This window comes from Synchiropus splendidus, chromosome 12 (genome assembly GCF_027744825.2).
Source record: "Synchiropus splendidus isolate RoL2022-P1 chromosome 12, RoL_Sspl_1.0, whole genome shotgun sequence".
NCBI classification, from domain to species: Eukaryota; Metazoa; Chordata; class Actinopteri; order Syngnathiformes; family Callionymidae; genus Synchiropus; species Synchiropus splendidus.
Genome location: NC_071345.1, coordinates 1,855,715 through 1,883,512, shown reverse-complemented (window position 1 = coordinate 1,883,512; position 27,798 = coordinate 1,855,715). Strand labels below are relative to the sequence as shown.

The following is a 27,798-nucleotide window of genomic DNA, read 5'->3' as shown; positions in this document are numbered from 1 at the left end:
CAGCACACAGCCGCTCACTCGCTCCAGGACTAAAGTCACCCCCCACCCCCCACCCCCGCCTCTCCGGGACGCGCAGGCGGGACCAGCTCGACAGGTGAGATCCGGGCGGGCGTTGTCGGGTTCTCCGGCTGCAGACGGAACCATGGACCGCGATTGTTTGGGCTCGCAAGGGCGAGGACACGCGGGGAAACCCCGGCATGCACCGCAGCAGATTACACTGTTGCGTAACATCCAGTGGAATTTGCAGCAGCCGGCGGGGCAGAGGGGAGCGACGGGGGGAGGAGAGGGGTCTCCTGTCAGCGGAGTCCACCTGAACTCACGCAAGCGCACGCGCACGCACACGCGTGTGGCGTCTTGTCCGTGGGTCGTTGGTTCACGAAAACATGACGAACACGCGCGCACATAGATACACACTCACGCGCGCGTGTGCTGCCATTGTTTTTTTGCGGGAGAAATGTGTGTGTGTGTGTGTTTCGGGGGGGGGTGGCTTGTTCCGGGAATGTTCCATGACGTGTTGCCCGGAGAAGAGGGCCCATCAGAGGGGGGATTCAACGCTCGCTCATCAACGTATCGGCTTGAGCGTATCGTACATGAACAGACAGGATATCTTCGAGGCGAGGTCTGGTGGTCGTGACCCTAGGTCAAGATGGAGGACGGGCGCGTGACACTGCCGCATCCGAACTGCGCTCGCCTTGGTTGCTTCGCCTTGGAGTGTGTGAGTGTACCTGCTGAGCTGTCCTTTTAGGGACCCCACAAGGTACATCTTAAATCAGAGGGTTCAAACGTCAAACTGATGGGGCAATTCTAATTGGGTTCCAGTTTGGTCCAGAGTCCTGGCTCAGGTTAGACATGTCGGGTCCTCAGATGGACAGAGCTACAAGTGTGTGTGTGTGTGTGTGTGTGTGTGTGTATCCCCTGAGCTGAGGAGGAACATGAGACCACTCAGGTGACAAAAAGAAAAGGTAAATTATTCAGTCTCTCCCTCTCACGCTCACTCGCTCACTGGCACGCAGTGAGAGACACACTGGCACACACACCGGGGTACTGGATGTCTGAGTCAACTTCCAGGAAAACAGCTTGTTTACATCAGTGAGGGAAAGACGAGGGGAAGGTCTGTGGAAGGTGGGCGCGGGAAGGCTGTGTCCACCTGGTGAGGAAGCTCACACTCACACTTCGGTCACCATGACAACAACCTCTCGTCCCCGCTGCGTGTCACTTCCTGCTGTCTCCGTGTCCCGTGAGCCGGTCACCACGGCGACGGCATGGTCCATCTCTGCGTGTGAGAGTCGAGCCTCGCCATAAACAGAGAGAGTCGGGAGGTTTGATTGACAGCTGGAGACTCGGCTTGAGTTTTTATGTAACAGTCACCAGCTGCTCCCTAATGTGCGAGTGTGTGCGTCTCCTTCAGCTGTCCTTGTGAGGACCAGTTCTTGAAACTTATGAGGACATTTTGCTGTGTGGAGACATTTGCTGGTCCCCACCAGGTGAAGCTTCAGTTTGAGGGTCGGTGTAAGTGGGTTGGCAAGAGAAGCGGCTGGTCCCTGCAGAAGTCTCTCTCGGTCGTCCTCGCTCTCCCCCACGGTGAGCCCTTCGTCTATTTCTGGCTCTGCGTCATCGTGGGCTTCACTCTGGCGGGGGGAGTGTTTCTCTTGGGCTCCCACTCTGTCTCACACACACACACACACACACACACACACACACGCACGCCGGAGAGAGAGAGAGAGAGACATGTAAACAGTGACGGACAGACGGATGAATGAGAGACCTCTGCTTCTTCGAGCTGGAGGGAGCGACAGACAGGTCTGCGGTGCGAGCGCGGCGATGGACGACAGCGAAGGACCGCTCTCAGTGGTAGACAAGACCCGAGCGCAACCAGGTACCGACCCAGCTGCGCGTCCGAAAGCTACCTGTCTGTTGATCTGTCTGTCGCGGCGTGTGTGTGTGCGCGCGCGACACGCCACCAGCTGCTGACAGATCATTCACGGAAGTGTGTGTGGGAGCGCGTGCGCGCGCGGTCCGCTGGCGGGGGTCCTCGTCCCCAGGTTGTCATGGTGATGCGGCAGCTGTGAGTGACAGCCCGCTCGCGTGTTGGCGGCAGTGGATGAAGCCGTGAACTGGTGAATGTGCGGTTGTTCTTGACGAGATCGTTGGTGAACGGGACGTGAATGAACCGGAGAGTGGAGAAGGACGAGCGTCCCCTGCTGGTTAGAGCTGCTTGTGGTGTCGGCTTGGATGAACCAAGGATGTTCTTCTGTTCGATGTGCAGTCGCTCGCTCACGAAGGAGTCACGTGACCGAGGCAACGGAAGGAGTCAGGTAGAGTGAGTGACTTCCTGTCAGACAGACAGCTCAGATGGAATGAAGAGAGAGAGAGAGAGAAACGGGGTCAGGGAGTGAAGACAGACGGTTGCAGGTTTGACTCCACAGTCAGGGGGCGTTGCAGCTCCCATGACGATGCTGGAACTCACAACCTTCTGTTGCCACGGTGACCGCTGTGTTGCACCGAGTGGCGGATGGAGGATGGCGCGCGCACACACACACACACACGACAGGTGGGCGCCAGGACTTCTCACTCTGCGGGTCACCTCACCCCGTCTGTGCTCCACTCGCTGCCAGGTCTCACTCTGGTGTCAGGTCAGACTCGGAGCTGGTAAGCCCTGCCCACTATGGAACATGGCATCAGCCCGTAGGATGCTTCCTTTCTCTCTTGCACACGGACGACATCACGCAACTGTAGCGCCATCAAGCGCAAGACCTGCTGTAGAAACGGCGGATCGCATCATGAGTTGCGTGTCCGCTGGGGCACCCAGGAAAGGCGCCAATGGCTGAGCTCCTCCCTTCTTCTGACCAGTGTGTGTCCGCAGGTGAAGGACCACCAGAGGAGGAGGAGCTGGAGGAAGAGGAGCAGAGTTGAAGCTGGGAAGGTGAGTGGCTGTCCCGGACTGATGATGTCACCACCCCGGTGGAAGTGTCTCACGCTCAGCTTCTGACCTGGAGGTCTGCACCATCTGGACCACCACCTGAACTCATCTTGTCTGGCTGGGGCGTGTAGTTTGGACCCACCAGCTCCCCGGGCTGGTGTCTGGCCCACCATGATGTCATCACTGCTGGACACTTCCTGAAACATCAGGAAGCAGCTGAAGTGACTTCATCCATCACCAACGGATCCAGAGGCCTGCAGATCTGAGACTCTGCAGAGCCGGACTGGATCTGGATCCGGATCCTTCTGAACGGTGTCCACCACGTGACACCCGCTTGCTTTCTTTCTCTCGCACACGCTTGGGGACCTCTCCTGGCCACCACCCTTTCCCCAGCCTCTCCCCCTGAACACATGGCTCACCTGAAGTCTCAAGCCTCAGATTCAGTCTTAACCTTGTGGGGACAGGCACTAGGTCCTGATTAAGCCTGATGTCCTCACAAGGAGGTGTGTTTTCCAGAATTGGTCACACAAGAATAGATAAACCAATCACACACACACACACACACACACCAAGAAAGGAAAGATGGGAGGGAGTGGGTGGGGGAGTCCAAGATCCCTAGTCAACAAGTCTGTGTCCTGCAGGTGAAGCAACAAGATCACAGGAAGAAGAGGAGAAACATGGTGAGCTGAAGCTGCTGCTGCTGATGATGATGAAGATGGTGGTGGTGATGATGAAGATGAAGGAGATGATGATGATGAAGATGTGATGATGAAGGTGATGATGAAGATGGTGATGATGATGATGAAGGTGATGATGATGGTGGTGATGAAGGTGACATGTTGGCGGAAGGTTTTTCTTCACAGTAGTGTCGCCTCTCTCTCTCGCTCTCTGAGTGAAGGAGGGATGAAGAAGGCTGCAAGAGTCGGTGTGAGGGGAAGGAGGGGGGAGACGTCCCGTTGTTGTAAATTGCAGTGGAAAAGAAAGACTCATATTTTCCACTGCTGGGCCGTGCAAGCGTTAGAGAGAGAGAGAGAGAGAGAGTGTGTGTGAGAGAGAGAGTGTGTGAGAGAGAGAGAGTGTGTGTGAGAGAGAGAGAGTGTGTGTGAGAGAGAGAGAGTGTGTGTGAGAGAGAGAGAGTGTGTGTGTGTGTGAGAGAGAGAGAGTGTGTGTGAGAGAGAGAGAGTGTGTGTGAGAGAGAGAGAGTGTGTGTGAGAGAGAGTGTGTGTGTATGTGTGTGTGAGAGAGAGTGTGTGTGTGTGTGTGTGTGTGTGTGAGAGAGAGAGAGAGAGAGAGAGGAACTTCTGGTGGATCTGAACTTGACTTGGAATTTTCAGATGGTTGACATTAGATCATCAAGCTGATCTGTTGCTAGGTCATGTGACATGAACAGGAAGTGACATCAGATCAGCTGCAGAATGTTGCTAATGCACCACTTCCTGTTTCATACACGCTCAAGCTCGTACCTGCAGCTCAAGAACAACTATGAAGGCTCCTTCCACCTCTGCACCTCCTCTTCCTCTCCTTCATAACTTGTTCTCCTCCTCTTCCTCTCCTTCATCACTTGCTCTTCTCCTGTTCTCCTCCTATTCCTCTCCTTCATCGCTTCCTCTCCTCCTCTTCCTCTCCCCCTCTTCATCTTCATCACTTCCTCTCCTCCTCTTCCTCTCCTTCATCACTTGCTCTTGTTCTTCCTGTCCTTCATCTCCTCCTCTTCTCCTTCATCACTTCCTCTCCTCCTCTTCCTCTCCTTCATCACTTGTTATTCTCCTCTTCCTCTCCTCCTCTTCCTCTCCTTCATTTCCTCCTCTTCATCTTCATCACTTCCTCTCCTCCTCTTCCTCTCCTTCATCACTTGCTATTCTCCTCTTCCTCTCCTTCATCTCCTCCTCCTCTCCTTCATCACTTGGTCCTCTGTTTTTCCTGTCCATCTCCTCCTCTTCCTCTCTTTCATCATTTGCTCTTCTGTTCTTCTAGTCCTTCATCTTTTTCTCCTTCATCACTTCCTCTCCTCCTCTTCCTCTCCTTCATCACTTGCCATTCTCCTCTTCCTCTCCTTCTCTTCCTCTCCTTCATCTCCTCCTCTTCTTCTTCATCACTTCCTCTCCTTCATCACTTGCTATTCTCCTCTTCCTCTCCTTCTCTTCCTCTCCTTCATCTCCTCCTCTTCCTCTCCTTCATCACTTGCTATTCTCCTCTTCCTCTCCTTCATCTCCCCCTCTTCTTCTTCATCACTTCCTCTCCTCCTCTTCCTCTCCTTCATCACTTGCTATTCTCCTCTTCCTCTCCGTCATCTCCTCCTCTTCCTCTCCTTCATCACTTCCTCTTCCTCTCCTTCATCACTTACTCTTCTGTTTTTCCGGTCCTTCATCTTCTCCTCTTCCTCTCCTTCATAACTTCCTCTCCTTCTCTTCTAGTCCAGAGAGTGAGTGAGTGAGTGTAACTGAATGCAGATCTTTTGTTGTCAGATTCAACTCCTGACTCTGTGTGTGTGTGTGTGTGTGTGTGTGTGTGTGTGTGTGTGTGTGTGTGTGTGTGTGTGTGTGTGTGTGTGTGTGTGTGTGTGTGTGTGTGTGTGTGTGTGTGTGTGTGTGTGTGTGTGACAGACAGCGAGGCTTCACTTGTGACTTCCCACTGAGCTTGTGCTCTAAAGCCTCCAGCTTGTGAGGTACTGGACACATTCCTGAGTCGGAACATCATGGAAACACTCTCCCTCTCTCACGTGCAGACACTCTCACAGACACTGAAAAATGAAGGGATATTATCCTCTTGTTCTAATTATAGATGTGACGCTTGGTCTGTGAGTGAGTGAGTGAGTGAGTGGGTGAGTGAGTGAGTGAGTGAGTGAGTGGGTGAGGGAGTGAGTGAGTGAGAGTGAATGGGTGAGTGAGAGAGTGAGTGAGGGAGTGAGACAGCGCGTGTCTCAGGTGCTGTGGTCTGGGTCTGTGGAGCAGCTACATCCTGCAGCTGCAGTAGTCGTGGTGATGACAGTTGTTTGTTTTCAACCAGATGAAGGAGAGCTGGTGCGAGGGGGAGGAGGGAAGCCAGGGAAGTGATGTCACTTCCTCATCGCTATTTTTAACCTCTTTGTGTTTTTAGGAAGAGAGTGGGCTTCTGTGTGACTCACTGAGGGAGGAGGTGAGAACAGAAGGTGATCATTGGAGAGGAGAGGAGAGCTGGGTGAGCTGAGGAGGAGGAGGAGGAGAGGGCGAGGGAGGTGACACAGGCAGGAAGTTAGCAGCAGCAGCCGCAGCAGCAGCCGCCGGGGGTTGAAGCTGGAGAGGAAAGAGGGTCGTGTCAGATTGGCTTGTTGTTTCCATCTCAGGTGCAGCAGGTAGCTGGCTCCTGCAGCAGCAGGGGGCGCTGTCAGAGGTGTCCCATCCGCTGGCATTCACCCCCACACGACCCACAACTAACGCGCCTCTCTTTCCAGCAGGGCGTGCGACCCGCTGAGCCGTCCCACCCACTGCTTTGCGAGATGGCCCCGTTGGAGCAGCGACACTGGCGTTCAGCTTCCGCCTGCTTCTGAAGGGCCCATCCTCACTCCGCTCAAATGTTCCTGCCTCATGACAGACTGCTCTTCAGATCCTGAGCGTCTCACACCTGCCTCTACTCGAGCCTGTCAGAGATGGAGGCCCCAGACGTGGGTGCCATCAGGCAGAAAGCTTTGAGCAAAGATGGCGCCAAGGAGAAGACGCTGCTGCAGAGGAAGTGGGCGTCAGAACCGTCAGCTGCCATTCAAAGATGCAACTTTGCTGAGCAGGACCTTCTGGGCAGTTCGTCCCCCGGCGGTATGGGAGCGTCGGCGCCTCAACAGACGTTCTGTGTCACCGGATATTCAGCCACCGGAGCCATCGGGGCCCCAGTGCCTCAAGACTCTCCGCAGACCTTTGCACAGGCTTTGCCCAGGGGATACGCCCAGGCACTGGCCCAGCCCTACCCCTCGCACCCTCAGACTGAGGACCAACTCTCAGGAGCCAAACCCCCGCCAGGCTTGGAGCCGCATGTCTGGCCGTTTGCCGGTCAGCTACCATCCAATGACTCGTGCTCAGCTCGGCACGCCCACCCGCGGGGGGCCGGCAGGATGCCGCGCCAAAAGTCTCCCAGTTTACCTTGTTCCTTCGGACAGTTCACTCAGTCTCTGCCAGAGTCGGAGAGCGGCGGCAAGAAGGAGCAGAAAGCAAAGAAGCCAGGGAAATACATCTGTCACTATTGTGGCCGCGCATGTGCCAAACCCAGCGTGCTGAAGAAGCACATCCGCTCTCACACAGGGGAGCGACCGTACCCCTGCGACCCTTGTGGATTTTCCTTTAAGACCAAGAGCAACCTCTACAAACACCGCAAGTCCCATGCCCACGCCATCAAGGCCGGACTGCTGCCGTTTGCCGACCTTGCTGCTGCTGCTGCCTGTAGCGGAGAGGTCTCCTCCCTTGGCGAGGCTGAGGTCCACTCCGACGGAGATCAGAGCACCGACACCGACGAGGAGGTTCCACAGGGTTCCGCCGTCCCACTGATCTCTGCAGGTGAGTCTCGCTGTCCTCCGACCCACAGGTCCCCACAAACGTCGCTCTGCTTTCTTGTGTCCCCTGTGACTGACAGGTGGTGCGGAGCCCGCATACGCTGACCCGGCAGAAGAGTTGCCAGTGGGGTCTATGAAGGTCCCGATCCTCATTGTACCCAAGGCCGGGGGAGTACCCTCTGAAGAGGGTCCAACCTTCCTGGACATGAAGGGGTCGCACTACAGGTTGGCTGTGCAAGGCAGCAGAAGGGGTCACTCCCTGGACGACTCCCCCAACGTCAAACAGCAGGCGGCTCTGAAACTGGGCCACAAAAAGAGCCTGGACTGCGACGCGTCCCAGTCTTTAAACCTCCTGAGTCCTCACAGCAAGGGCAGCACCGACTCTGGATACTTCTCCCGCTCGGAGAGCGCAGAGCAGCCGGTCAGCCCGCCCAACGCCAACATCAAGACCTACGAAGAAATCATGTTTGGCCGGAACTGGTACTACAGGCCCAACGCCCGAGCCAGACAGTCCGTCACCCTGAACCTGACCCTGAGTGACCCCAGCTTTGCCAGCTTGAAAGCCTCAGCTGTGTTCGGCGACATGGGCAAAATAGCAGAGGACCAAATCTGCCTGAGTGGGGAGGTTCGGCTGGCTGGAGAAACCAAGCGCTGTCCCGCTGTCCCCAGCCCAGGACTGTTGGAACCCCCTTCAGATTCGGGCGGCTTAATGCGGAGCAACTCCATGCCGACCTCCTCCCCCGTCGCCGCGCTCGCTCTTCCCCCGGGCGTACGAGGCAGTCAGTCGTTTGACGAGATCATCTCTTCCGATGACGTCTTTTACCGCTCGGGACTTCGCAGACTCCAGCGGCAGGCCGCCATCGAACTCTCTGCCCACGAGTCTCATGTCGGAGAAGGTGCCAGGGCAGCGGACTCCAGCCCGAACGTCCCAGATCCCCTCGCTTCTTTCCATCATGGTAGTAAAGTGAGCATGTCCGAAATCGCCACCAGAAAAAGGCGTATCGAGAAGAGCGTAGGGGACGAAGAGGACAGTCCGGGACACAGCAGCAGCTGCAGCGGCTCCGTGGACGTGTTCGGGGACTATGACTATAAACCAAGTGCTTTTGACGGGAAGGCCTCTCTCCAGAGTGCTCACAGCCAGTCAGACAGCTTCGAAACCTGTGCCAGCATGTGCTCGGAAGACATGGCGCTGGTCTCAGACCTCGAGGGCCGCAAAGCCGCTGGAAACGTCATATCGGTCATTCAGCACACCAACTCACTCAGTCGCCCCAGTTCTTTTGACAAGTCCGAGTCCTTCGAACAGCCCTCTCACCAGCACTCGGAGCAGTCAGACAGCGACATATTCGAAGACGCTCTTGGTCCCGAGTCGGTGCTTCTGAGCGGCGAGAGCATGGAGCAGCATGAGGACAGCGAGCCACTCTTCGTGTCGTCTGCGGCCGTGCCGTCTGGGCAGCCGTACCACCTCACGCACAAGCTGGTCCGACAACCCAACATCCAAGTTCCTGAGATCAGGGTGACGGAAGAGCCGGACAAGCCGGAGAAAGACTTGGAGGTGCCAACGTCCAGGGAGCAGGAGAAGCAGCAGCAGCAGCAGCAGCAGCACGCAGAGGAGTTCCAGCTCCCGCAGAGGAGCGACACCTTGGCACAGATGCCCTCCGAAAAGCTGCCGCCCAAGAAGAAGCGCCTGCGTCTCGCTGATATGGAACATTCCTCTGGGGAGTCCAGCTTCGAGTCCACCTGCACCAGTCTGTCTCGCAGCCCAAGTCAGGAAAGCAACCTTTCGCACTCGTCCTCATTCTCCATGTCGTTTGACAGAGAAGAAAGTATGAAGTCTTCAGTGTCTCTTACGAAGCAGGTACCTGTGACTGACAAGTGTCTCACACCACGGTGAGAACTGACCTGTCTTGCTTCTCGACCAGGACGACACCACGGCTCCAGGCAGCGGTCTCAAAGCGCCGGAGTTCCTGACGGTGCCTGCCGGCGGCCATTCCAGCCACCACCAGCAGAGGGAGATGCAGAGGTCCTCGTCCGAGCAGGCGCCTTGCCCCCTGCCTCTGGAGTTGCCAGAAATGCGTAGTCAATCCTTTGACTATGGGAGCCTGAGCAGGTCACGGCAAGGCGAGATATACGGCAGCACGTCAGGCCAGAAGGACCGGCGCCGCGGCTTCCTGGTCCGACAGGTATGGCACTAATCAGCCAGCTGGCCGACGCAGGCTTCTAGATCACTGACCCTCTCCCATTCCTCCCCTCAGGCGTCGCTCAGCGTTTACCCAGAAACCGTTGCCCCAGAAGCAGCTGCTGAAACATCTGTGAAGCAGGAACGGGCTGATTCTGGCTGGACCGTGCCCGACGCAGCCCGGAGAGGAGGCAAGGCTCAGCAAGGTTGGTCCTCTGTGGCCTTCGGTATGGAGGGATTTCGCTGCCATCCACATTTGAATACAAAAAAAATAATTACGAAAAATGATGTTTTGATGCGTTACCAGTCAGACAAAGTCAAGGCCGCACCACAGCGAAACCACAGAGTCTAGACCAGTGGAATAGTGGTCAACCTAAGGGATTCGCCGTCATTATCAATATGTACACATCTACATTCAATAAGCAGCATTTACAAAATGCTTTTACTTTGAAATGACACATGAAATTGAGTTCTAACTTCCTGGCTGTCTTCCACGGGACCAATGAGTTGGTTTTTCAAAAACTAATTGGTATTTTTCTGTGTCTTTCACTTTGAAATCTGCGTCACTTTGGCATTACGTAATACTCGCATTACACGAGCTCTGTGGAGTTGCAGTTTGGTGTTGGTGCCGGCTTGACTCCTGTGCTGGACCACTAGTGGCGTTGCATTCAATGTCGTTAGAGGAAATTGGACATTTGATGTCTGATGGTAAGTTGCAATTTAAACAGCATGTAGATTGGAGCAGTGTGTTGGATCTGCACTTTTTCTCGCACATCCACGTGACTCATCCACATGTTCAGGTGTTTTTAAACATCACACCTCAAACCACGGTTCTGCTGCTGTCTTGATTCGGCTCCGCCCATAGAGCAAGGACACGTTCCCCAACGCCATTTCTGTCCCGTCACTTTTGAACTCGTAAAAAATAAGTTTCAAATCTGAAAAAAAACTTTTGACTTCGTAAATACAATTTCAAACTGAAAAAAACTTAAATCAAATTCGTAATTTTCAAGCTGTATTGAAACTTTTTAAAATACTATGTAAATACTATGCAAGTTTTTTTTATTCAGACCTTAAACATTTTTTTTCACTTTTTCACATTCAGGCTCTGGTCCGCACGTGCCCCGGTTCCACTTCGTTCAGCAGAGCACGGGTGAAAACGGCTGGGCCGACGACCTGCTCTTCCCCCAGTGAGGCCACCACTCCAGGCTGCTCTCCTCCCTGAGCTCAGCGTAATGCGCCCCCTCTGTCTTCCAGGCTGCTCCAGAGCCAGCTCCATGCTCCTGCACAGCAGGCTGAAGTGTTTTGGAGTCTGGAGAGGTGTCACGCGCCCAGACCGCATGCCCACAGCGCCCCCTGCAGGAGCCCGGGCGCCACCTGTGGACACAAGCAGCCGGTCCCAGAGCCAGAGAACCCAGCTGAAGCCCAGCTCTCGCCGCTGTCTCCTGCTCTCTGGCACGACCAGAGCCGGTCTGGCTCGGGCACGTCGGTCCCTGTCAGGATCCAGACCCACGTGCCGCTGCTGGGCAGTGCCACCTACACCAGTGTGAGTCAGCTGATGGCTCACGGAGAGCCAGCTGGCTCACCAACACAGGACTGCGGACCTGGGTCTGGGTTCAACCTGTCCACCTTGCTCGGTCAGACCACCGCAGTTCCCAGCACCGAGCCGCTGCTGAAGACCGGGATCCCGCTGTCGCTGACGTCCGGGACCATCTCCACCACGGACGCGTCGGCGGCCTCCTGTCCGGGGAGCGGCAAGCGCCTCCTCTCTCCCTCCAACTCGCTGGAGCACTTCTTCCAAAGCCGGCAGCAGAAGCGGGTGAGGGAGGAGCGGATGTACGGGCAGATCCTGAAGGAGATGAGCGCCGTGGAGCTGAGCGGCGGCGTGGAGCGGGAGGAGCCACTGAGCTGCCAGGAGAGAATGTCATCTTCGCCTCCGGCCAAGATCCCAGTGCCGCTCCCACCACCCCTGGGCCACAGCTTTGCTCCTCCCCGGCAGATCCTCACGGATCCATCGTCCCCAGAGGAGCTGGACGTTGACAATGTGGAACTGGACGCCAGCGCGACGGTCCCGGCGTCCGGCCGCCATGCCGCTGCGGGCCAGACCGTCTTCCTCTTCCCCAGCCTGCGGACCAGCAGCCGGGTCAGCTGGTGCTTCCTGAACTACACCAAGCCATGCAGCGGCCCCATGGCTCCCCGCAGCTCCATCTACAGCTCCTGGAGCATCAGCGCCTACGACCCCAATCCCCTCAACCTCAGCACCAAGACGGCGTTGGCCCAGCTGCGCTCCAAACAGAGGAGCAACACGCAGCTGCTCTACTCCACCGCCTCCCTGTCTGCGCTCGGCTGCGGCAAGCTGGTGTCTTCCGCCAACTGGAGGCCGCAGACGGAGCAGGTGAGTCGGTCCGGTGCAAACTGGCTGAGTGGATGTCACGTGACCCTGGCGATTCTGCTGACTCTGCAGCTGGAGCCCCAGTGTACGCTGCCCGGTGGCACCGGGAGGAGCATGAAAGGGGTGACCTCATGGAGCAGAGCAAAAGATGAGCGGCCCGAGAAGGAGGGTCCACTCAGAGCCGCTGCCCCAGAACCGGCGCGGATCAAGATCTTCGAAGGCGGGTAGGTGGCGGCCGGGTTCACCTGGGCACTGAGCCTTTCACGCTGTGAGGATCATATCCAGTGTTTCTCCCCCGTTTCTCCACTGCTCCTCTCGAGGCCCTGCCCCCATGATGGTCTGCCGATGAAGCCGGCTTCACCTCTGCCCATCTCTTCTCCATTGGTTCACCAAACCAAGTGAGATGATCAGCGCCGATGCAAGAGGTTGCAAAAACGTTTGAGCTGTCATTTCCAAAACGTTGTCCCCAACACTGAATATGCAGGAAACAAAACACAGTATGGCAGTCAATGACACGCTGTCTTTACGCGTGATGTCATCAAGCGTTGTTCTGATTCTGAGGGACGTCAGTCACTTCACTTGGTGGTCGGAGGGCGCTTCATAGTGGAGGGCACTCAGAACCAAGTGCGAGTGTTAGGGGAGGAGTGGGACAGAGCCGAGGCCATGTCCCTCTCCCTCACAACACACTTTCTCTCATGCGAGTGGCTCCCTCAAGTGGCTCAGCGCGGTAATGCTGTGTCATGATAAACACTGGTTCAATGCTGATGTGGACCGTGCTCTCCAGTCCGTCTGGGTTTGGGGAGCAGCAGATCCAGGGCCAGGATACCTCAGTCAGTTGAACCTGGGCTGACATGGCCTCATGGGACTCTCCTCCGCAGATACAAGTCTAATGAGGACTACGTGTATGTTCGTGGCCGCGGCCGGGGCAAGTACATCTGCGAGGAGTGCGGCATTCGTTGCAAGAAGCCCAGCATGCTGAAGAAACACATCCGCACCCACACGGACGTCCGGCCCTACGTCTGCAAGTTCTGCAACTTCGCCTTCAAGACCAAAGGTAGGACTCCCGCGGGCCGCGTGACCGGACGGTTGGGGTCCGACGCCTCCACTCCCAGAGCACTGGACCTCCACGGTTGGAAAATGAAAAGGTGTTTTGCGTCTGGTGTTTCCAGGGAACTTGACAAAACACATGAAGTCCAAGGCGCATCTGAAGAAGTGTCTGGAGCTGGGGGTCTCCACGTCCTCCGTGGAGGAGACGGATGAGCCAGGTGCGCCGGCGCCCGCCTCTGCTCTGCGCGCCCTCGTTGCTCAACTATACTGCCCCTCTACTTCTGCTGCAGATGGAGCAGAAAGTCAGAAGCCGGAGAGGCTCCTGCGGGAAGCGGCGGCGGAGCACCAGTTTTCCGACGCGGACGACTCTGAGGGTGGCGAGGATGAGGAGGTGGACGATGAAGAGGAGGAGGACGAGGACTATGACGGCGAGTGCACGCCTCGGAGCCGCTCCGGCTCCAGCAGCCCTCAGCCGCTCAGCTTCCCACCGCTCGCCATGACATCAGCCTCTCGCCACTTCCTGTCTGGGCCGGAGCAGCCGTCGCCGTTTGGCTACTTCACCACCGTTCCGAGCATCCAGATCACAGCCCTGGCTCCGCCCTCTGCCGCCTCGATGGATGAAGACACGCCACTCCCGTCCCCCGACTTCTCCTCCCGCCTCTCCTCTCCCGGCCTGGACCTCTCTGGGTGTGCCTCCCCAGCTTCACCGGCCTCTTCGCCCTCCTCACGCAGGTACCTCTCACCGCGTCGGGACCTCTCGCCTCTCCAAGGTCGCCTCTCGCCGCTACGTCACGCCTCCCCCAAGAGGCGCGACGCCTCCCCCAGGAGAAGCCACCTGTCACTGCCCACCCCCTCGTCGCGGCCCTCCTCTCCGTCGGCACGGGACTACAGACGTGATCTCTCCCCAAGGGGCCGCCACAAGGGGAGCGTGCGAGCCCTGTCTCCACGCAGAGGCCTCCACCACCCCAGGTGAGAACACGTCGCCACGGCTGAGGCCGTCTCCGCCGCCACCGCTGTCTTGAGCGCTGACCGTGTCTTTGCAGCCAGCAGAGTGCGGGGCGGGGCCTGAGGTCGGCCAGTCTTGCGGGTCTGCTGGGCCAGATGGACTGTGGGTATCCGTGGCCCCACAGATCTGAGCCGGACAGGGTGAGTCGGCGTCCCCCTGCGCCACGCTGCGGCAGCCAGCGGCACTCTGACCTTCCGCTCTCCTCGTCTCCAGGGTCGTCTGAGAACGCCGGGTGACCAGTCGCCGCCTCACCGAGTCCTGTTCAGTCACCTGCCCCTGCACTCGCAGCTCCAGGTACGGCATCTCCCTCGGCCTCAGTGGCAACTTGGCTTGTAACCGCACTCTTCCCACACAGGTGAGGGCTCCATTCCCAATGATTCCCATCGGAGGAATCCAGATGGTTCACTCGCTCCCAACATCCAACACCAGCCCTCTGAGCCAGCAGGGGGCGCCAAAGCCCGGTAAGCCCCCGTGCAGCGCCGCTGGCCTGCAGGAGGAGGTGGGGGGCGGAGTCACGGTGAGGCGGGAGCAGGAGGAGAACATCCGCACATGCACCTGGGCCATCGCTTCGCTCTGCATTGATTCGGAGGAGCAGGGAGGGAACGATGAGCCGCCCATCTCCGCTCCTGCCCCCCCTCCCTGCCCCGACCCTGGCCCTGGGCAGGAGGAAACTTAAAAGGGACGAGGCGCCAAACAAGCCAGCGGTACCCCCTGCCCCCCTCCCCCAGACGGACAGCTTCCGTCATGTACTGTTGCACTAAAACATATTTTTACAAAGTCGCACATATTTGCGATTCTATTTATTGTTTGATAAAAAAAAATCTTTTTTTTAACACGTTGTGGACGCCTTTTCCAGGCTGGGGTGGGGGCTGAACTGGACCGAGCAGCGCTCTGCGCCTGCGCGCACCTTCCTTCAGGTGGTGCTGCTGACGCGTCAGAAATGATCGTTTCAGTCGTTTCCTTCAGTTCAGCGAGAGACAATCGAGACAGTGACGTCACCAGGACTGAAGTTCAACATTTGCACAAGTTCAAACTAGTGCGGCTCGTGAACGTCAGCATTTCTGTTGCTGCGGTAACCGGGTGGGGGCGGGGCATCAACGAAGCACCTTATCCATTTTCGTCCGTGACTTTGAAGTGAACGTCGACAAACTAACTGGAAAACGGTTGAACACTCGCGCATTCCTGCTGCAGCGAAGCAATATCGAGGCCACACCCTGCCGCCAGCAGGGGGCGACAACTCCCCCGAGAGTCAGAAGGGACAGGAGCAAGGTGACTGAGTGTTGTGGAAACAAACTACTTGAGCCGCTACGATATCGTTACAAAGCCTTTCTCTCCAAGCACAAGTCGTGGCACGACACCTTCAGAGGACGGAGGCGGAGACGCCTCGTTTGTTGTTTGATATAAAATAAACAAGCGTTCAGAGCCAATTCACCACTGTGGAGGCTTCTTTAATGCAAACATGGAGGGAGGAGGTCGGGTGCCTCCGACAGCTCCAGGTCCCAGCCCAGTCTCTGGCCCGTCGCGGCCAGGCCCGTAATTTGGACCCGCGTCAGTACTTTGGCGCCGTGGGCCCCTGGATATGCAGCAGAGGTCAGAACCCACCACAGCCAGGACCTGAGGAAGTCCCGGTCCAGTTCAAAGTCTCTCTCTGCCAAAAAGAGTCTTGTGAGGACATCGGTCCTCCAGACCAGGTGCCGGTCCAGACAGTTCCGAGACCAGGAACTTTGGGATCCGCTTTGGTAAAACTTGGCTGAGGTGCGACCCTACGACCGCGGAAGAGTGATGGCTCCACCTAGTGGCTGATGGCTGTCTGTGCAGAAGGAACAAGAGTCCGGCTCATGCATGCGCGCACACAGTTTTTCTATCTTTGTGGGCACATTGTGGGGACCTCTCCTGGTCATCACCCTTTCCCCAGCTTCTCCCCTTGATCACATGGCTCACCTGAACCAGGACTCTGGACTGGAGCCCAGTAATTTTGAAGTCTTCAGCCTCAAATTGAGCCTTCCCTCGTGGGAACCAGCCAAAGGTCCCCACAATGTCATACGGTCCTCACAAGGAGAGTGTGTTGTCAAGAACTGGTGCCCACAAAGTTGGATAAAGAAGCCCACGCCCACCTGTGCTCAGGGCCCTGGTCCTCACTCGACTCTGCTCCAGTGGAGTGAAGTCGCTGCTCTGCTCCTCGCTCACGACTTCACACGTCAGGACCACAATGGGGCCCCGGACTCCCTTCAGGTGGATCTTAATGCTGTCCTGCGCACACACACACACACACACGTGTCTGAGTCTCTGTCCTAGTGAGGACCTGGCGCCATCACCCTTTAGTCATCATCATCCAGCTGAGATGTTCTGTATAGAGCTGGTGCCCACAAGTGAGGACAAACACGCACGTACGCGCTGAAACCCTCTCACCTCCGTCGGGGCCGGCACCTCCAACTTGGTCTCCTCTGGAGCTTTGACCAGGAAGAGGGTCTGGTCCTGAAAGGCACCCAGCCGGGTCAGGTCGCGGCGGGTCACGTAGGCCAGGGTTCAGGAGGTCAAGGAGCAGCACGGCCCGCAGCTGGGAGCCTAGTGGGGCCACAGGAAGGATATGAGGCGTGTCCCGGGTCGTCGGTCATCTGGAAGAGCTGCCAGGAGCAGGTCTTGATGAGTCCGTCCAGGGTCTCCTCCACCATCTTGAGCTCCTGCACCTGACCGACCATCTCCTCGGGGTTCTTCCACAGGAAGCCGGACACAGGACCTGGGCTTCTGCAGCGCGCACACATCAAGGTCTCTCAGGCCTGCCGCAGGTTTGGAACGGCTTGGTTCTGAGCCGAGAGAGAGGCGGGTCCACTCACATCCAGCGCACTGTGTGTTTGGTCCGGTCCACCAGCCTGACGCCTTCCAGGACGTCCACGACGTCGCAGACCTGCCGCCTGCCGGCGTGGAGGTCCAGTGCCGCCTGCCGAAGGTCCAGGGTGCGGTCGGGTGAGGAGAGGAGCAGCTCCAGGACCCGCAGGGCTAGAGGGCCTAGGTCAGCTCCTGCAGCTGAGATCAGCAGCCCAGCTGTGCCGGGTCCCCGGGCCCCACTCTGTCCGCATGGCTCCGCCTCCTCTCTGACCACACAAACAGTCAAGCGTTACTGAGCTGTGGCAAACACAGCACAGGCTGACGGCGTCTCACCCGGCTGCCTGGGCTGCCGAAGTCTGCCACGTCCCCTCGGAACCCTGGAAGCAGTCAAGCAGGTGAGTGAGGGCGGAGCCTGGCCCCGGGCAGAGAAGACCTCCACTGGAGGAGCTCTGGAGCAACAGGACATGAGACGCTACAAACCTCCTGCAGACTCTCGTCAGCGGTGGTGGGCTCTATGGTGGCGGGCTCTTCTTCTTCATCCTGGTCCCCCACGTCCCAGTGGTCCTCCCCGTCAGACGAGTCAGCGTTCCAGGACCCCGACAGGCCCAGTGCCCCGTCCAGGTCCGGTGGCATGAGTGGGATGGCGTCGTCATTGACCCCACTGGCAGAGAGGTCCTCAGGCAGGAAGTGGTCCTCACAGATGAGTTGCTGCTGCTGCTGGTGCTGGTCCCAGTCCTGCCTGTCCGTCTCCCTCAGGGCAGCCAGCCAGACCTGGACACCCAGAGAGAAGCCGTCACACTCAGCAGCAGGTTCCGGTCCAGCAGCTGACCTCTGAAACATGCCCCTCCCTCTCACAGACGGAGCTCCACTCACCCACAACCACAAAAGCTTCTGTGATCCTGCACACGCTCATGTGTGTGTGGCTACTATGTTTATCCTACTTTGTGGGGACCAATTCTTGACAAAACTGTCCTTGTAAGGACCGTATGACTTTGTGGGGTCTCCAAGAGGTGAGGTCTCAAATTGAGGATGAAGACTTCAAACTAACTGGGTCATTCTAACTGGTTTGGTTGAGAGGCTGGGGAAAGGGTGATGGCCAGGAGAAACCTCACAACGTCCCCACAGGGATAGAGAAACAAACGTGTGTGAGTGTGTCTGTGTTGACGAGGTTCACTGTCGCGCCGAGGTTACAACACGTGAGCACACGGTCCAATGCGGGTCGGGACATGCTGTGTTCAGTTGTTCTGTTTCACCGACTCGAGCGAACGTGTGTCGAGAGTCCGTCGGAACCACAGCTGGACCCCTCACCTTCACTCTCGCCGGGTCTTCGGGGAACTTGAAGAACCTCTTGGTTGTTCGGCTAAACGTCGTTCTGGTTCCGCTCTGCTGGCGGTTCGGGCACCCGGTGACGACGCACTTCACCATGATGACGTCACGGTACCTCGGTCGACTCCGAATCCAGCCCGGGAGACACAGCCAAAATTCAAATCGAATCAAAATTCATGCGCTTCCTTACACCGGAAGACGAGCCTAGCTGACCCGGAAGTAAAATACCAGCGCGGAGTAGGCAGCGACACCTGGTGACGTGGTGTATACGAGCGACGAAACGGAAGTCTGTTGGTGCTGAGGAGCGGACGCGTCTGACCTCGTGTCGGAGGCGGATGCTCACGCTTCAGCCGCGGCCGCAACTACGGGCGGGAAGCAGAGGTGGAGTGCGACACAAGAAATTTACTGAAGCAGAGACGCGACATGGTAGAAAAAGTACAAAACGTCACCACCAACAGACGGTTCACATCAACATCAGCAGAAGTTCATGCCACTGCTTCAATAGGAGCCGAGAGGAAAACAGAGCCTCGGGCAGGTCTGACGTCACAGATGAGCCTTTTATTCCAACTGCATGTCTACATACAGGAGCGTCTCGCCACGAGGTGGCAGGATTGTGCTTTGACTTCCGTTTGTCTCATGGTTTTCTGACACTCGATTCACACATTGTTCTTGTCCAGCAGAGGACGAAGCCTTGCACCGTGACCTCTGACCTCATCTCAGAGCTCAGTTGTTTGGGTTGTTGCGTTGCTAATACTGAAGTAAAGTGCATGCACGATGGTTCACAGGTTTCTAAACGGCGTGGGTCCCCTCCTGTTGCCATGGTGACCAGCCTTTGACAAAATGACCATTTACAGTGAAGGATGGCGACGTGAGACCCTGTTACTCTGTTACTCGATCCAAGTCCGGAACACGCTCCCGCGACGTGACTGGAGTCAAAGGTGTGTACAAAACCACATACAAAAACTGGGCCCGTCCCCCCCCCTCCCTCCCCGTGGCAGATTGTCACGACTGTTACTTCGCTGATCCTCATCCGTGGTCCACCAGGTCAGCATCACGACTGGCCGACTGGCGCCCCCCATGGCGAGTGACGGACAGTTCAAAATCCTTTGGAATGTGCAAACGGATGACAAAAACCACATCGATATGAAAACGTACAAAACTTCAGTTTCATATTTTAAAATTAAATATAGACGGCGATGAAGGGCTGAACCAAAGATCCAGCCTGTTTTTTTTCTTATTGTTTTTGCATCCATGGCTCAGACCTGGATCCCCTGTACCGCCTGCTTGATGTTCTCCAGCAAGGCCTTGTTCTCCGGGTTCTGGTACTGGTCCTGGTGGGTGTACATGTCGGTCAGCGTGCTCACGTACGTGTCGAAGTTCTGCTCATTCATCGGCTCCTAAGACCAGAACCAAGAGAAGAGACCCAGACGTTAGCGTTCAGTCACAGTGGCCTCTGCTGGTGAGAGTTGGAACTTCCTGAAGAGAGTGCGATGTCATTTGGAGGTGGACACAGCAGATGTGCACCTGGAGCTGACACCAGAGAAGCGAGCAGCACCAGAACACGTCAGGATTGAAGGTGGAGCATTGTGGGGGGAGGTTGCGTGCAGCGGCGCTAACCGGCTTTTAGCCAAGTGAAGGGAGGAGTGCAGTCATGGGGGGAGCAGTGGCGACGTCCTTACTCGAGGTGGTGGCAGAATGGGAACCTCCACAGGCAGAGTGTGAGCAGCCCACCAGCAGGGGCGCGGGGACAGAGCGGCACTGGAGCCTCACCATGTGCGGCAGCTGGATGTTGGCGAGGCTGTGGATGAGTGTCTGGCTCAGGCTGGCCAGCTCATGCAGGAGCGAGTCGTTCTGCTGCTCCATGGCCTTGTTCTCCTCCTCCATGGAGCGCAGGCTGGTCTCCATGGTGACGATCTGACGGGAGTCGGACACGGCGTCACGGGCCGAACCTGCTGGCTGGCTAACCAACTTGCCGCGAGCGCTCACCTGAGTCCTCAGCTTGATGGTGTCGGACTCCACCTGGCTGTTGGACTCACTCAGGCCCTTGATCTCCTCGTCCAGCTGCATGATTTCCTCGTCGTTCTCGATGCCTGTGAGGACACGGTACCCTTCAGATCCCAGGTGCTGGGACTGCCAGGCGGCGACCTCTGACCTTTGCTGGCCCGCTGCTTGATGGAGAGCATGTCCACGCCGCTGATGCGAGCTTTCTTCATGGCAGTGGTGGCGCGCGGACAACCGGAGAGACTGCGCGCGCCCACACACACACACACACACACACACTCAGTCCAGCGCTCGGGTCTCCAGGCGCAGACTGGGCGGCGCCCCCACCTGCGGTGAGTCAGGAAGCTCCCGCTGACGTGTCCGGAGCCGTCGCAGCCCGGGGTCGGACACGTCATCCCGTCAGTCTTGCCCGACTTCCAGACAAACTGTGAGCCATTGATGTAGCTGTCTTTCTGCCTCTTGGCCGCCAGTGGGCAGCCAGACGCGCTGCGGTGTGAGGCGTACTTACCCGTCACGTGACCCTGTCCGTCACAGCCAGGCACCGGGCACCTGGGTGGGCAGAGTGCACATTAGCCCGCCGCGTGACTCAGACCCGACCTGCCGACTCTCACTTGATGGGCTCCTGCTCGTCCTTGTCGTCTTTGCTGTGAACAAGCTTGAGTCCACTCCGCTTGGCTCGAGGGCACCCGGAGAGGCTGCAAGACACACGGCACGTTTGTCGGTGACCCGGTGGCGGTGACCTGAGGGCGCAGCCAGCCAGTACCTCCTGTGGGAGGCGTAGTTCCCGGTGATGTGTCCAGAACCATCACAGCCCGGAGTGGGACACCTGCAGGAACCGGAGGCGCTCAGCGTGACGTGGACTGGGCCGCTGCCGCCCGACACTCTCACCTGAGCTCCTGAGCGCCGGGTGTCAGGATCCCGCGGTGGTTCTTGTCGGCGAGTTGACAGCTTGACACCCTGCAGACAGAACAGGAAGTGGGTGCGGGCTGGATTCAGGCAGTGAGCTGCCATCTTACAGCTCCTTCTTCTCCTTGCAGGGGGAGAACTTGTGCTGTTTGGGACTGCCCGGGAACTGCTGATCCTCCACCGGGTCCAGGAACGGGTCCGGCTCATCGCCCTGGTGAGGCGAGGCCAGCAGGTCAGCAGGACACACTCGCGACAGCGCAGAACTCTCAGCGCAAATGACAACATTGTAATTATCGACCAAAGCAAGAAACGGCATGTTGACAAAAGCGAGTGTTAGAAGTGGCCAACAGGTGGCGCAGCTACCTCCTTGTGCTCCAGTCGATTCAGCCCTGGAAGTTCCCAGGCCTCGGCCTGGCTCATCTGGAAGCAGCGGCTGGTCAGAAGGGCCTGTCGCTGCGGCGACATGGGCTGCAGCGGCGTCAACACCGTGGGACCGCCAGGAGGACCCAAGGCGTCAGCGGCGCTCCCATCCTCCGGCTCTCCCGACGGCTCTCCTGCCGGACTGCGACACTGCGCACAGAGTGGAGCCTGTGAGCCGACAGGTGTGGGCGCGGATCCGCCGGTCTGGGCCAGTACCCGGGTCAGCTGGGTGTGTGGCAGCTCGCGACACCTGGTGGACAGGTTGAGGATGGCGGTGGCGGCCATGTGTGCCGCCTCCATGTCGTGCGTGTAGTCGAAGCTGCTCTTGCTGCAGGTGCTGCTGGCGCTGCTGCCGCCGCCGCCGCCAGCTCCACTCAGGCTGCTGCTGCTGGGAGCGTAGCTGCTGCTGCTGCTGCTCGCCGGACTCGACGTCTTGCAGTAGCGTTTGGCTGCAGGACACAGGAAGACACCTTCAGGTGGGTCAGAGGTAGTAGACTCCCAGCTCCGTGAGTTCAGTCGCTCTGGCTTGAATCCAGCGTCACAAAGTGCAAGAGATCAAAGGTAGAAGGACGATGCGGCTCCTTCTCTTCTTTGATGTTTTCTCTTTGTGCTCAGAAGGGTATGTCGTATTAGCCTATGTTAGCTGCGCTACCGTTAACTTTTCTTCATGAGGCCTATGTGTCGGCGCGCGCGTGTTTGGCTAGTTTAGCTTGGCTCTATTAGCCGCCACTGCCCTTGGCGACTGCCGTCTGCCACGCCAGGATCAACGGCGTGATTCTTGCTCTTCTGTCTAAGTGGTGTCCAAGTCACACCGGTAGCGTTTAGCTGATGGTGGAGTCTGAGCTATGCTCTGCTAGCGTCCGCTCTTCTGACCTTCGTATCCTCGCGGGGAGGAGTCCCGTCCGTGCTGTGACCTGCTCACGTGGCCTCTCTTCCCGTAGCCGCCATGTTGCCCATCGTAGCCTCCGTAGTCGTAGCTGGTCTTGGAGTACTTCTCCAGCTCCTTGGCCAGGTTGGAGCGTGGCGTTGTGGTGGGAACGTGGTTCTTGAAGCCGTACTGAGGAATCTCCAGCTGCTTGACGAAACACATTGGCCTGCAGGGGGCGCAGTCAGAATCACTTGGCTGTGCCACGGCTGACTGGCGTTCCTTCAGTACCTAAGAACTCGGTCTGATGCCTGGCTGATTTTGGAGCCGACATCTGTGGGCGAAACTTTCTCGTGAACCTTTGACATTTTCTCTGCTGCAGCGATGGGACAGCCCGACAGACTGAGGAGGAGCAAGAGCAGATCACAGCATCACCGCTCCGCAACCGCTGGCTAGTGTGTTGCTCCTGAGACGTGTGTCCCGCCGCTGGCGGGGGATCGGCGTGGATCCAGAGTATGAACTCAGGTTCTGGACTCCAGCGCCGAGCGCACTCAGCTGCTAGCATCAATAGCAAGCGCGCTAACTGGCGCAGACTCACCTGCGATGAGAGTTCCTGTTGCTATTGACATGGCCGCGTCCAGAGCAGCCAGGCGTCGGGCACTTTAAAACATTTTCATACATGGCAAGAACTTGACAGACAGAGAGGGTGAGAAAGACAGCGAGGGTTAGCCGGAGACAGGAGAGTCGTGAGACACGCACACGTGCACATGCTGGTCCAGGAAGGCCACGCCCCCGAGAGCGTGGCCTGTCCGGTGACGGCAAGCGCGGGATCAGACGGGCTCGGCCACACCCACCGACATGCTCCACTCACATCACGGCATCTTCATGCAGGAGGGGGGCGGAGCTCATGCTGGTCACATGACACACAGTCACAGGGGGCGGGGCACATGGGGGACTTGCGCTTCCTGACCGCTCAAACACCTACTCTCAGGTGGAACGCGGTCTTTGTGGGGACACCCGGAGAGGCTGCGGTGATGCGGGTACAGGCCGGTGACGTGACCCGTCCCGTCACAGCCCGGGGTCGGGCACTTGCTCTCCTTCTTCTCTCCCCTGGGAGACTCTGGAGCGGGACATAGACATGAGACAGGCAAGGCCTTGGCTGGCCCAGGTCTGAGTGGTCTACCTTTGGAAAAGAAGGACCTCTTTAGACCCTCCTGCTGGATTCTGGACCTGCGCTCCTCAGCGCTGTGCTCTCCATGGCTGCGCTGGTGGTGGTGATGATGGTGAAAGTCCTGCCGGCCACGCTTCCTCTCCGGCTCCAGTTGTTCTCTCAGGACTTTGGCCCTCTGGGACTCCAGGGCGATGGCCTTCTCCAGTAGGGTCAGGTTCCCCTTGGCCATGTCATAGGTCTCGTCGGAGGGGTCTGAGGCCACTGAGGTGGTGTCCTCGTCCCCCTGCAGGCTGAAGCTGCGGGACCCTGGACTGGAGCGCTGGCCCTGGGAGTCCGGCGGCTCCAGCCTTCCACGTGAGAGACGGCAACAGCGTGTGTGAGCCTGTGTGTGCGCGCGTCACATGACCTGCTCACCTGCTCAGGTGCCGCAGCTGGTCGTCTGCTGTATCCAGTTTCCGAGCAAGGTCGTAGCACTGGTTCCTCAGACATTCCAGGCTGCTGAGGCAGACCTCCTCCTCCTCGCTGTCCTCCTCCTGGCCCCCGGGCACACGCTCGCCCTCCTGCACCAGGGAGTCCAGCGGGTAGCCGTCCTCGGCCAGTGCGGCGCCATGGCCCTGTGCCAAGAGCTTGAGGGAGTCCACGGTCTCCCTGACCACGTCGCTGTCCAGGTCCACGCTCAGTGAGCCCTTCAGGCGTCCCTGCTCGCCACCCTCTTCCTCGTCCTCCTCGCCGCTGTTAGACGAGTTGCTGTTGGCCTCAGACTCGGTGGTGGCCTGGTACGCGGCGTCCTCAGCGATCTTGCCCAGGTTCAGCAGAGACTTGGCCACCAGTTCGTCGTAGTTCTGGAAGTCGTCTGTCTGGCCACCGCCGCCGTAGTCGTTGTTGTTGTCGTCTCGGTGGAGCGACTTGGAGGCGCTTCTGTGGAGCCTCGTGTCTGAGAGTCACACTGATGTCAGTGTGTGGACGTGACGACGCCTGACCCGGGAACGGGTCCCTCCCTCACCTGGCAGGTGAACAGCTTGATCCTCTTCTTCGTCTTCATCCTCCTGCTCCTCCTCTTCATCATCACCATCATCTTCCTCCTCCATGCCAGTCTTCATCTCCTCATCAGAAAACTCCTCCTCCGCCCCCGGCTCCTCCCCTTCGGCCTGTTTGGGGTCGTGGTTACCGTAGGACTCTGTGCTATCCTCCCCCTCCCCCTCTTGGCCTGGCTGGTAGCTCCTCCTCTTGGCGGGCAGCTCATGCGGCTGCTTCTCCTCAGCTCTCCTCTTCCTGGCCAGGGGGCAGCCGTACACACTGGCGGGAGAAGAGCTGGGTGAGCCTCACTAAACCTCTCGCCAGTTCAGACACGCCACAGTGGACCAACACGTGTAAACAACAGAGGGCGCCATCACTGAGGGAGACGCCGCTCACATCTCTACCAGCGGTTACCATGACGCCTGCTTCCCAGCCGGTCCTCAGACTGCAACATCACCAGAGTTGTCGCCATGGTGACACAGCCCTGGGAGGCTTGAGCGCAGAGTGAGCCACATGAGTGTAAACAAGCGGCTGCTTCAGTGCAGGGAGGGTCCTGCAGATCACTGTCTGTGGGTGGAACCTTCCGGTGAGCCAGCCTCGGCCTCGGCCCGGCAACCTGACCCGCACCCACGCCCCCACGCAGATGCCTTAGCACACACACCTGCGGTGCCGCGCGTACTTCCCGCTCACGTGTCCGTCGCCATCGCAGCCCGGCGTGGGGCAGCTGCAGAGAGAGGTTTGTCAACATGTGCTGGTCTGACCTCTGACCCTGGAGACGTGGTCATACCTGAAGAGTTCGGCCGTCGCCGCCTCCACACCTGTGAGTCGCACAAACATCCTGGTCAGAGACTTCAACCAGTAACTTCCTCAGCTCCTCCAGTCTCACCTGCCAGGCTTCGCGAGCGAGTCCGGTGTCGCTTGTCCGCCGTCGCCTCCATCTGGTCAACAAGGGAACAGTACAGTTAGCGGGGCTGGGGCGCAGCTCCCTTGCTGTTAAGTCACCGCTGCCACCTGCCACTGCAGCTGAAAATGCAGGTGAAGATTTGAGGCTGCACGTGGCGTCTCTTACCTCGAGGTCATGACCTTTACTGTCCTGGTCAGCAAGACATCATTGGCTAATGTTTGACCTCAAAACTAGCTCAGCAGCGTTTTAGCGTCCAAGCCCGAGTACTGTGTGTACTCTGCGTACTGTGTGTACTCTGTATGTACTGTGCGTACTCTGCATACTTGGTGTACCGTATGTACTCTTGTTTGTACTCTGCATGCACTGTGTGTATTCTGTGTACTCTGTGTACTTGTGTACTCTACATGCTCTGCGCGCTGTGTGTACTGTGTGTTCTGCAGCAGTGTGTGTGTGAGCCCAGGGCCCACCCTGGTCCACTGCAGTCCCCAGCGCTGGCTGTCTGCTCTGCGGCCTGCTGCCACTGCTGCCTGTCCTCAGCTCCTCTCAGAGGCTCCTGGTTTTAATCTAAATGTAAATTCCGACGTCCTCGTCTGAACTCTTGCCTGAATCTCGTTACGCTTCCAAGACGTTCCGAGGATGATGAGTGCAAGTGAGGCCGCCGCTCCACTGAGCATGCTCAAAGGCTGCACATCAAACGGCTTCAACTCCCAGCCCACTGTACGCTGCAGCATACCAAGTGTGTGTGAGTGTGTGTGTGTGTGTGTGTCCTCTCGCTGCCTGACTCTCCGTCTCTGTGAGGACTGTCTGCTCACACCGATGAGCTGGCACATGAAGGGTTCCCGCGTCAGCATGACGACATGTGCAGGCGCATGTGGCCTGACAGGAGCAGGATACGGCCAGCAGGGGGCGGCAGGACTCCTCTGTCAGAGTGTGAGGAACATCTGGGAGTCCGGCGGCTGCGCTGAGCTGATCTCAACGACACTCACTGGCTCTAAGTGCTGCACTTGAAGAGTTGAAATCATGAACTTGACCTCTGGGTGAGCTTTGGACACACTCCAGGGGACAGGAGTCAAGGCACTCTGCACCATTAGCAAGAAAGTGAGCCCCTCAGTGATGACTCACTCGGTGTAGCTGCAGAGAGACAGCTGTGTGTTCATCAGTGAGACACTCACAAAGAGCGTGAGGAAGAGAGTGGCAGCTTCTTAGCTCGCCGCCAGCCACACCGGGTCACGTGACCAGACACCACACAATCCAAAGTTGTCCACCAGGGCTTCGCTCCTCCTCTGAGCCAGAAACCGAGCGACAGTCATGTGACCATGCCATGTGACCGGTCCATCAGGTCCACACACACACAACGAGAGTTGCTACACGCCATCGCAGGGTGACACGCAGCAGCAGGAGCTGCAGCAACACCTCCACCAGAGCACAGCGCCGCGGAGCGATGGAGACCAGAAAAGTTCCAGACTGATGAGCAGCACACACACACACACAGCAGATGAGGTGTTGTGAGGTCACAGCTGGAATCAGACGCAGTTTTGGGGTGCAGACGTGGAGGTGGAAGGATGGAGGATGGAGGATGGAGAGAACAAGAAAGATGGAGAAGAGAACAGAACGTACTGAAAGCAGCGGAGCTCCTCTTCCTCCTCCTCCTCCTCCTCTTCCTCACTGCTCTGCAGCCTCCTTCACAGCACCACTACACCCTGCCTCTCTCCCTCGCTCTCTCTCTCTCGTTCTCTTTGTCGCCATGCCTCCAGTAGCGAGAGGAGGAGGAGGGAGGGGGGCCAGACAGACAGAGGAGGGAGGAGGTGATGATGATGATGATGAAGGTAGAGGAACAGCAGACACTGCAGCAGCGAGAGAGACGGTTGAATCTGTGAAGGCACACATACACACACACATATTAGAGTTTAATGTGGGTGAACAAGGCATAGCAGCAAATGTGACACATCTCTGTTGTCACGGTGACCAGACTGACACATCTGCATCACCATGGTGACCAGAGTGAGTGACACATCTCTGTTGTCATGGTGACCAGAGTGAGTGACACATCCATGTCGTCGTGGTGACCAGAGTGAGTGACACATCTGCGTTGTCATGGTGACCAATGTGACATATCTATCGTCATGGTGGCCAGTGTGAGTGCTGCATCCCTGTCGTCATGGTGACCAGAGTGAGTGACACATCCATATCGTCATGGAGACCAGAGTGACACATTTGCGTTGTCATGGTGACCAGAGTGAGTGGCACAGCCACGTTGCTATGGTGACCAGTGGCTGGTTGGTTTTGAGGCGTGACATGTCTTGACCCT

The 27,798-nt window shown here is 57.7% G+C and overlaps 3 protein-coding genes across 19 annotated transcripts; 1 reads left to right on the top strand and 2 right to left on the bottom strand.

The window, feature by feature from the left end:
• The first annotated feature begins 31 nt into the window (after nucleotides 1-31).
• hivep2a (HIVEP zinc finger 2a) lies at nucleotides 32-14,839 on the top strand. Of its 13 annotated transcripts, none has more exons than XM_053881840.1 (17): nucleotides 516-1,876; nucleotides 2,864-2,923; nucleotides 2,997-3,232; nucleotides 3,562-3,694; nucleotides 6,351-7,440; nucleotides 7,517-9,291; nucleotides 9,356-9,616; nucleotides 9,689-9,818; nucleotides 10,715-10,799; nucleotides 10,867-12,004; nucleotides 12,074-12,225; nucleotides 12,880-13,055; nucleotides 13,171-13,266; nucleotides 13,339-14,017; nucleotides 14,092-14,194; nucleotides 14,268-14,348; nucleotides 14,410-14,839. In XM_053881840.1, the coding sequence occupies exons 5-17, from the start codon at nucleotides 6,546-6,548 to the stop codon at nucleotides 14,728-14,730; spliced, it is 5,892 nt and encodes a 1,963-aa protein (XP_053737815.1). In that variant the 5' UTR covers nucleotides 516-1,876; nucleotides 2,864-2,923; nucleotides 2,997-3,232; nucleotides 3,562-3,694; nucleotides 6,351-6,545; the 3' UTR covers nucleotides 14,731-14,839. The 13 variants fall into 13 exon arrangements, with proteins under 13 accessions (XP_053737822.1, XP_053737821.1, XP_053737815.1 ...); XM_053881837.1 differs by having other exon boundaries at nucleotides 2,997-3,423; XM_053881846.1 differs by lacking the exons at nucleotides 516-1,876; nucleotides 2,997-3,232 and adding an exon at nucleotides 56-94.
• On the bottom strand, nucleotides 14,730-18,426 carry e2f6 (E2F transcription factor 6). Of its 4 annotated transcripts, none has more exons than XR_008416282.1 (8): nucleotides 18,189-18,426; nucleotides 17,361-17,651; nucleotides 17,214-17,257; nucleotides 16,889-17,146; nucleotides 16,645-16,799; nucleotides 16,464-16,579; nucleotides 15,996-16,304; nucleotides 14,731-15,864 (listed from the first exon to the last, which is right to left on the bottom strand). XR_008416282.1 is itself a non-coding variant. In XM_053881966.1 (8 exons), the coding sequence occupies exons 1-8, from the start codon at nucleotides 18,303-18,305 to the stop codon at nucleotides 15,847-15,849; spliced, it is 1,131 nt and encodes a 376-aa protein (XP_053737941.1). In that variant the 5' UTR covers nucleotides 18,306-18,426; the 3' UTR covers nucleotides 14,733-15,846. The 4 variants fall into 4 exon arrangements, 3 of the variants coding, with proteins under 3 accessions (XP_053737939.1, XP_053737941.1, XP_053737940.1); XM_053881966.1 differs by having other exon boundaries at nucleotides 14,733-15,860; nucleotides 16,169-16,304; XM_053881965.1 differs by having other exon boundaries at nucleotides 14,737-15,864; nucleotides 16,169-16,304.
• An 81-nt stretch (nucleotides 18,427-18,507) lies between these two features.
• On the bottom strand, nucleotides 18,508-27,471 carry myt1la (myelin transcription factor 1-like, a). 2 transcript variants are annotated; one of them, XM_053881891.1, is made up of 21 exons: nucleotides 27,108-27,444; nucleotides 25,473-25,524; nucleotides 25,374-25,404; nucleotides 25,248-25,310; nucleotides 24,573-24,865; nucleotides 23,984-24,503; nucleotides 23,582-23,916; nucleotides 23,384-23,518; nucleotides 22,997-23,087; nucleotides 22,690-22,800; nucleotides 22,407-22,627; nucleotides 21,477-21,982; nucleotides 21,224-21,324; nucleotides 21,096-21,164; nucleotides 20,971-21,033; nucleotides 20,819-20,902; nucleotides 20,535-20,756; nucleotides 20,359-20,450; nucleotides 20,193-20,296; nucleotides 19,977-20,120; nucleotides 18,508-19,603 (listed from the first exon to the last, which is right to left on the bottom strand). In XM_053881891.1, the coding sequence occupies exons 2-21, from the start codon at nucleotides 25,522-25,524 to the stop codon at nucleotides 19,463-19,465; spliced, it is 3,378 nt and encodes a 1,125-aa protein (XP_053737866.1). In that variant the 5' UTR covers nucleotides 27,108-27,444; the 3' UTR covers nucleotides 18,508-19,462. The 2 variants fall into 2 exon arrangements, 1 of the variants encoding a protein (XP_053737866.1); XR_008416278.1 differs by lacking the exons at nucleotides 18,508-19,603; nucleotides 19,977-20,120; nucleotides 20,193-20,296 and having other exon boundaries at nucleotides 20,535-20,632; nucleotides 20,716-20,756; nucleotides 21,477-21,683; nucleotides 21,750-21,982; nucleotides 27,108-27,471.
• Nucleotides 27,472-27,798: the final 327 nt, after the last annotated feature.

Coding starts and splice junctions, on each gene's coding strand:
- hivep2a (XM_053881847.1), top strand. CDS start 6,546: ATGGAGGCCCCAGACGTGGGTGCCATCAGGCAGAAAGCTTTGAGCAAA. Junction 10,800..10,866: donor GACGACCTGCTCTTCCCCCA/GTGAGGCCACCA, acceptor TCTGTCTTCCAG/GCTGCTCCAGAGCCAGCTCC. Junction 13,267..13,338: donor GGAGGAGACGGATGAGCCAG/GTGCGCCGGCGC, acceptor CTTCTGCTGCAG/ATGGAGCAGAAAGTCAGAAG.
- e2f6 (XM_053881964.1), bottom strand. CDS start 18,305: ATGGTGAAGTGCGTCGTCACCGGGTGCCCGAACCGCCAGCAGAGCGGA. Junction 17,258..17,360: donor CTGACGAGAGTCTGCAGGAG/GTTTGTAGCGTC, acceptor GACTGCTTCCAG/GGTTCCGAGGGGACGTGGCA. Junction 16,305..16,463: donor AGGTGCCGGCCCCGACGGAG/GTGAGAGGGTTT, acceptor GTGTGTGCGCAG/GACAGCATTAAGATCCACCT.
- myt1la (XM_053881891.1), bottom strand. CDS start 25,524: ATGGAGGCGACGGCGGACAAGCGACACCGGACTCGCTCGCGAAGCCTG. Junction 21,325..21,476: donor ATCGACTGGAGCACAAGGAG/GTAGCTGCGCCA, acceptor TCGCCTCACCAG/GGCGATGAGCCGGACCCGTT. Junction 20,903..20,970: donor AACTACGCCTCCCACAGGAG/GTACTGGCTGGC, acceptor TGTGTCTTGCAG/CCTCTCCGGGTGCCCTCGAG.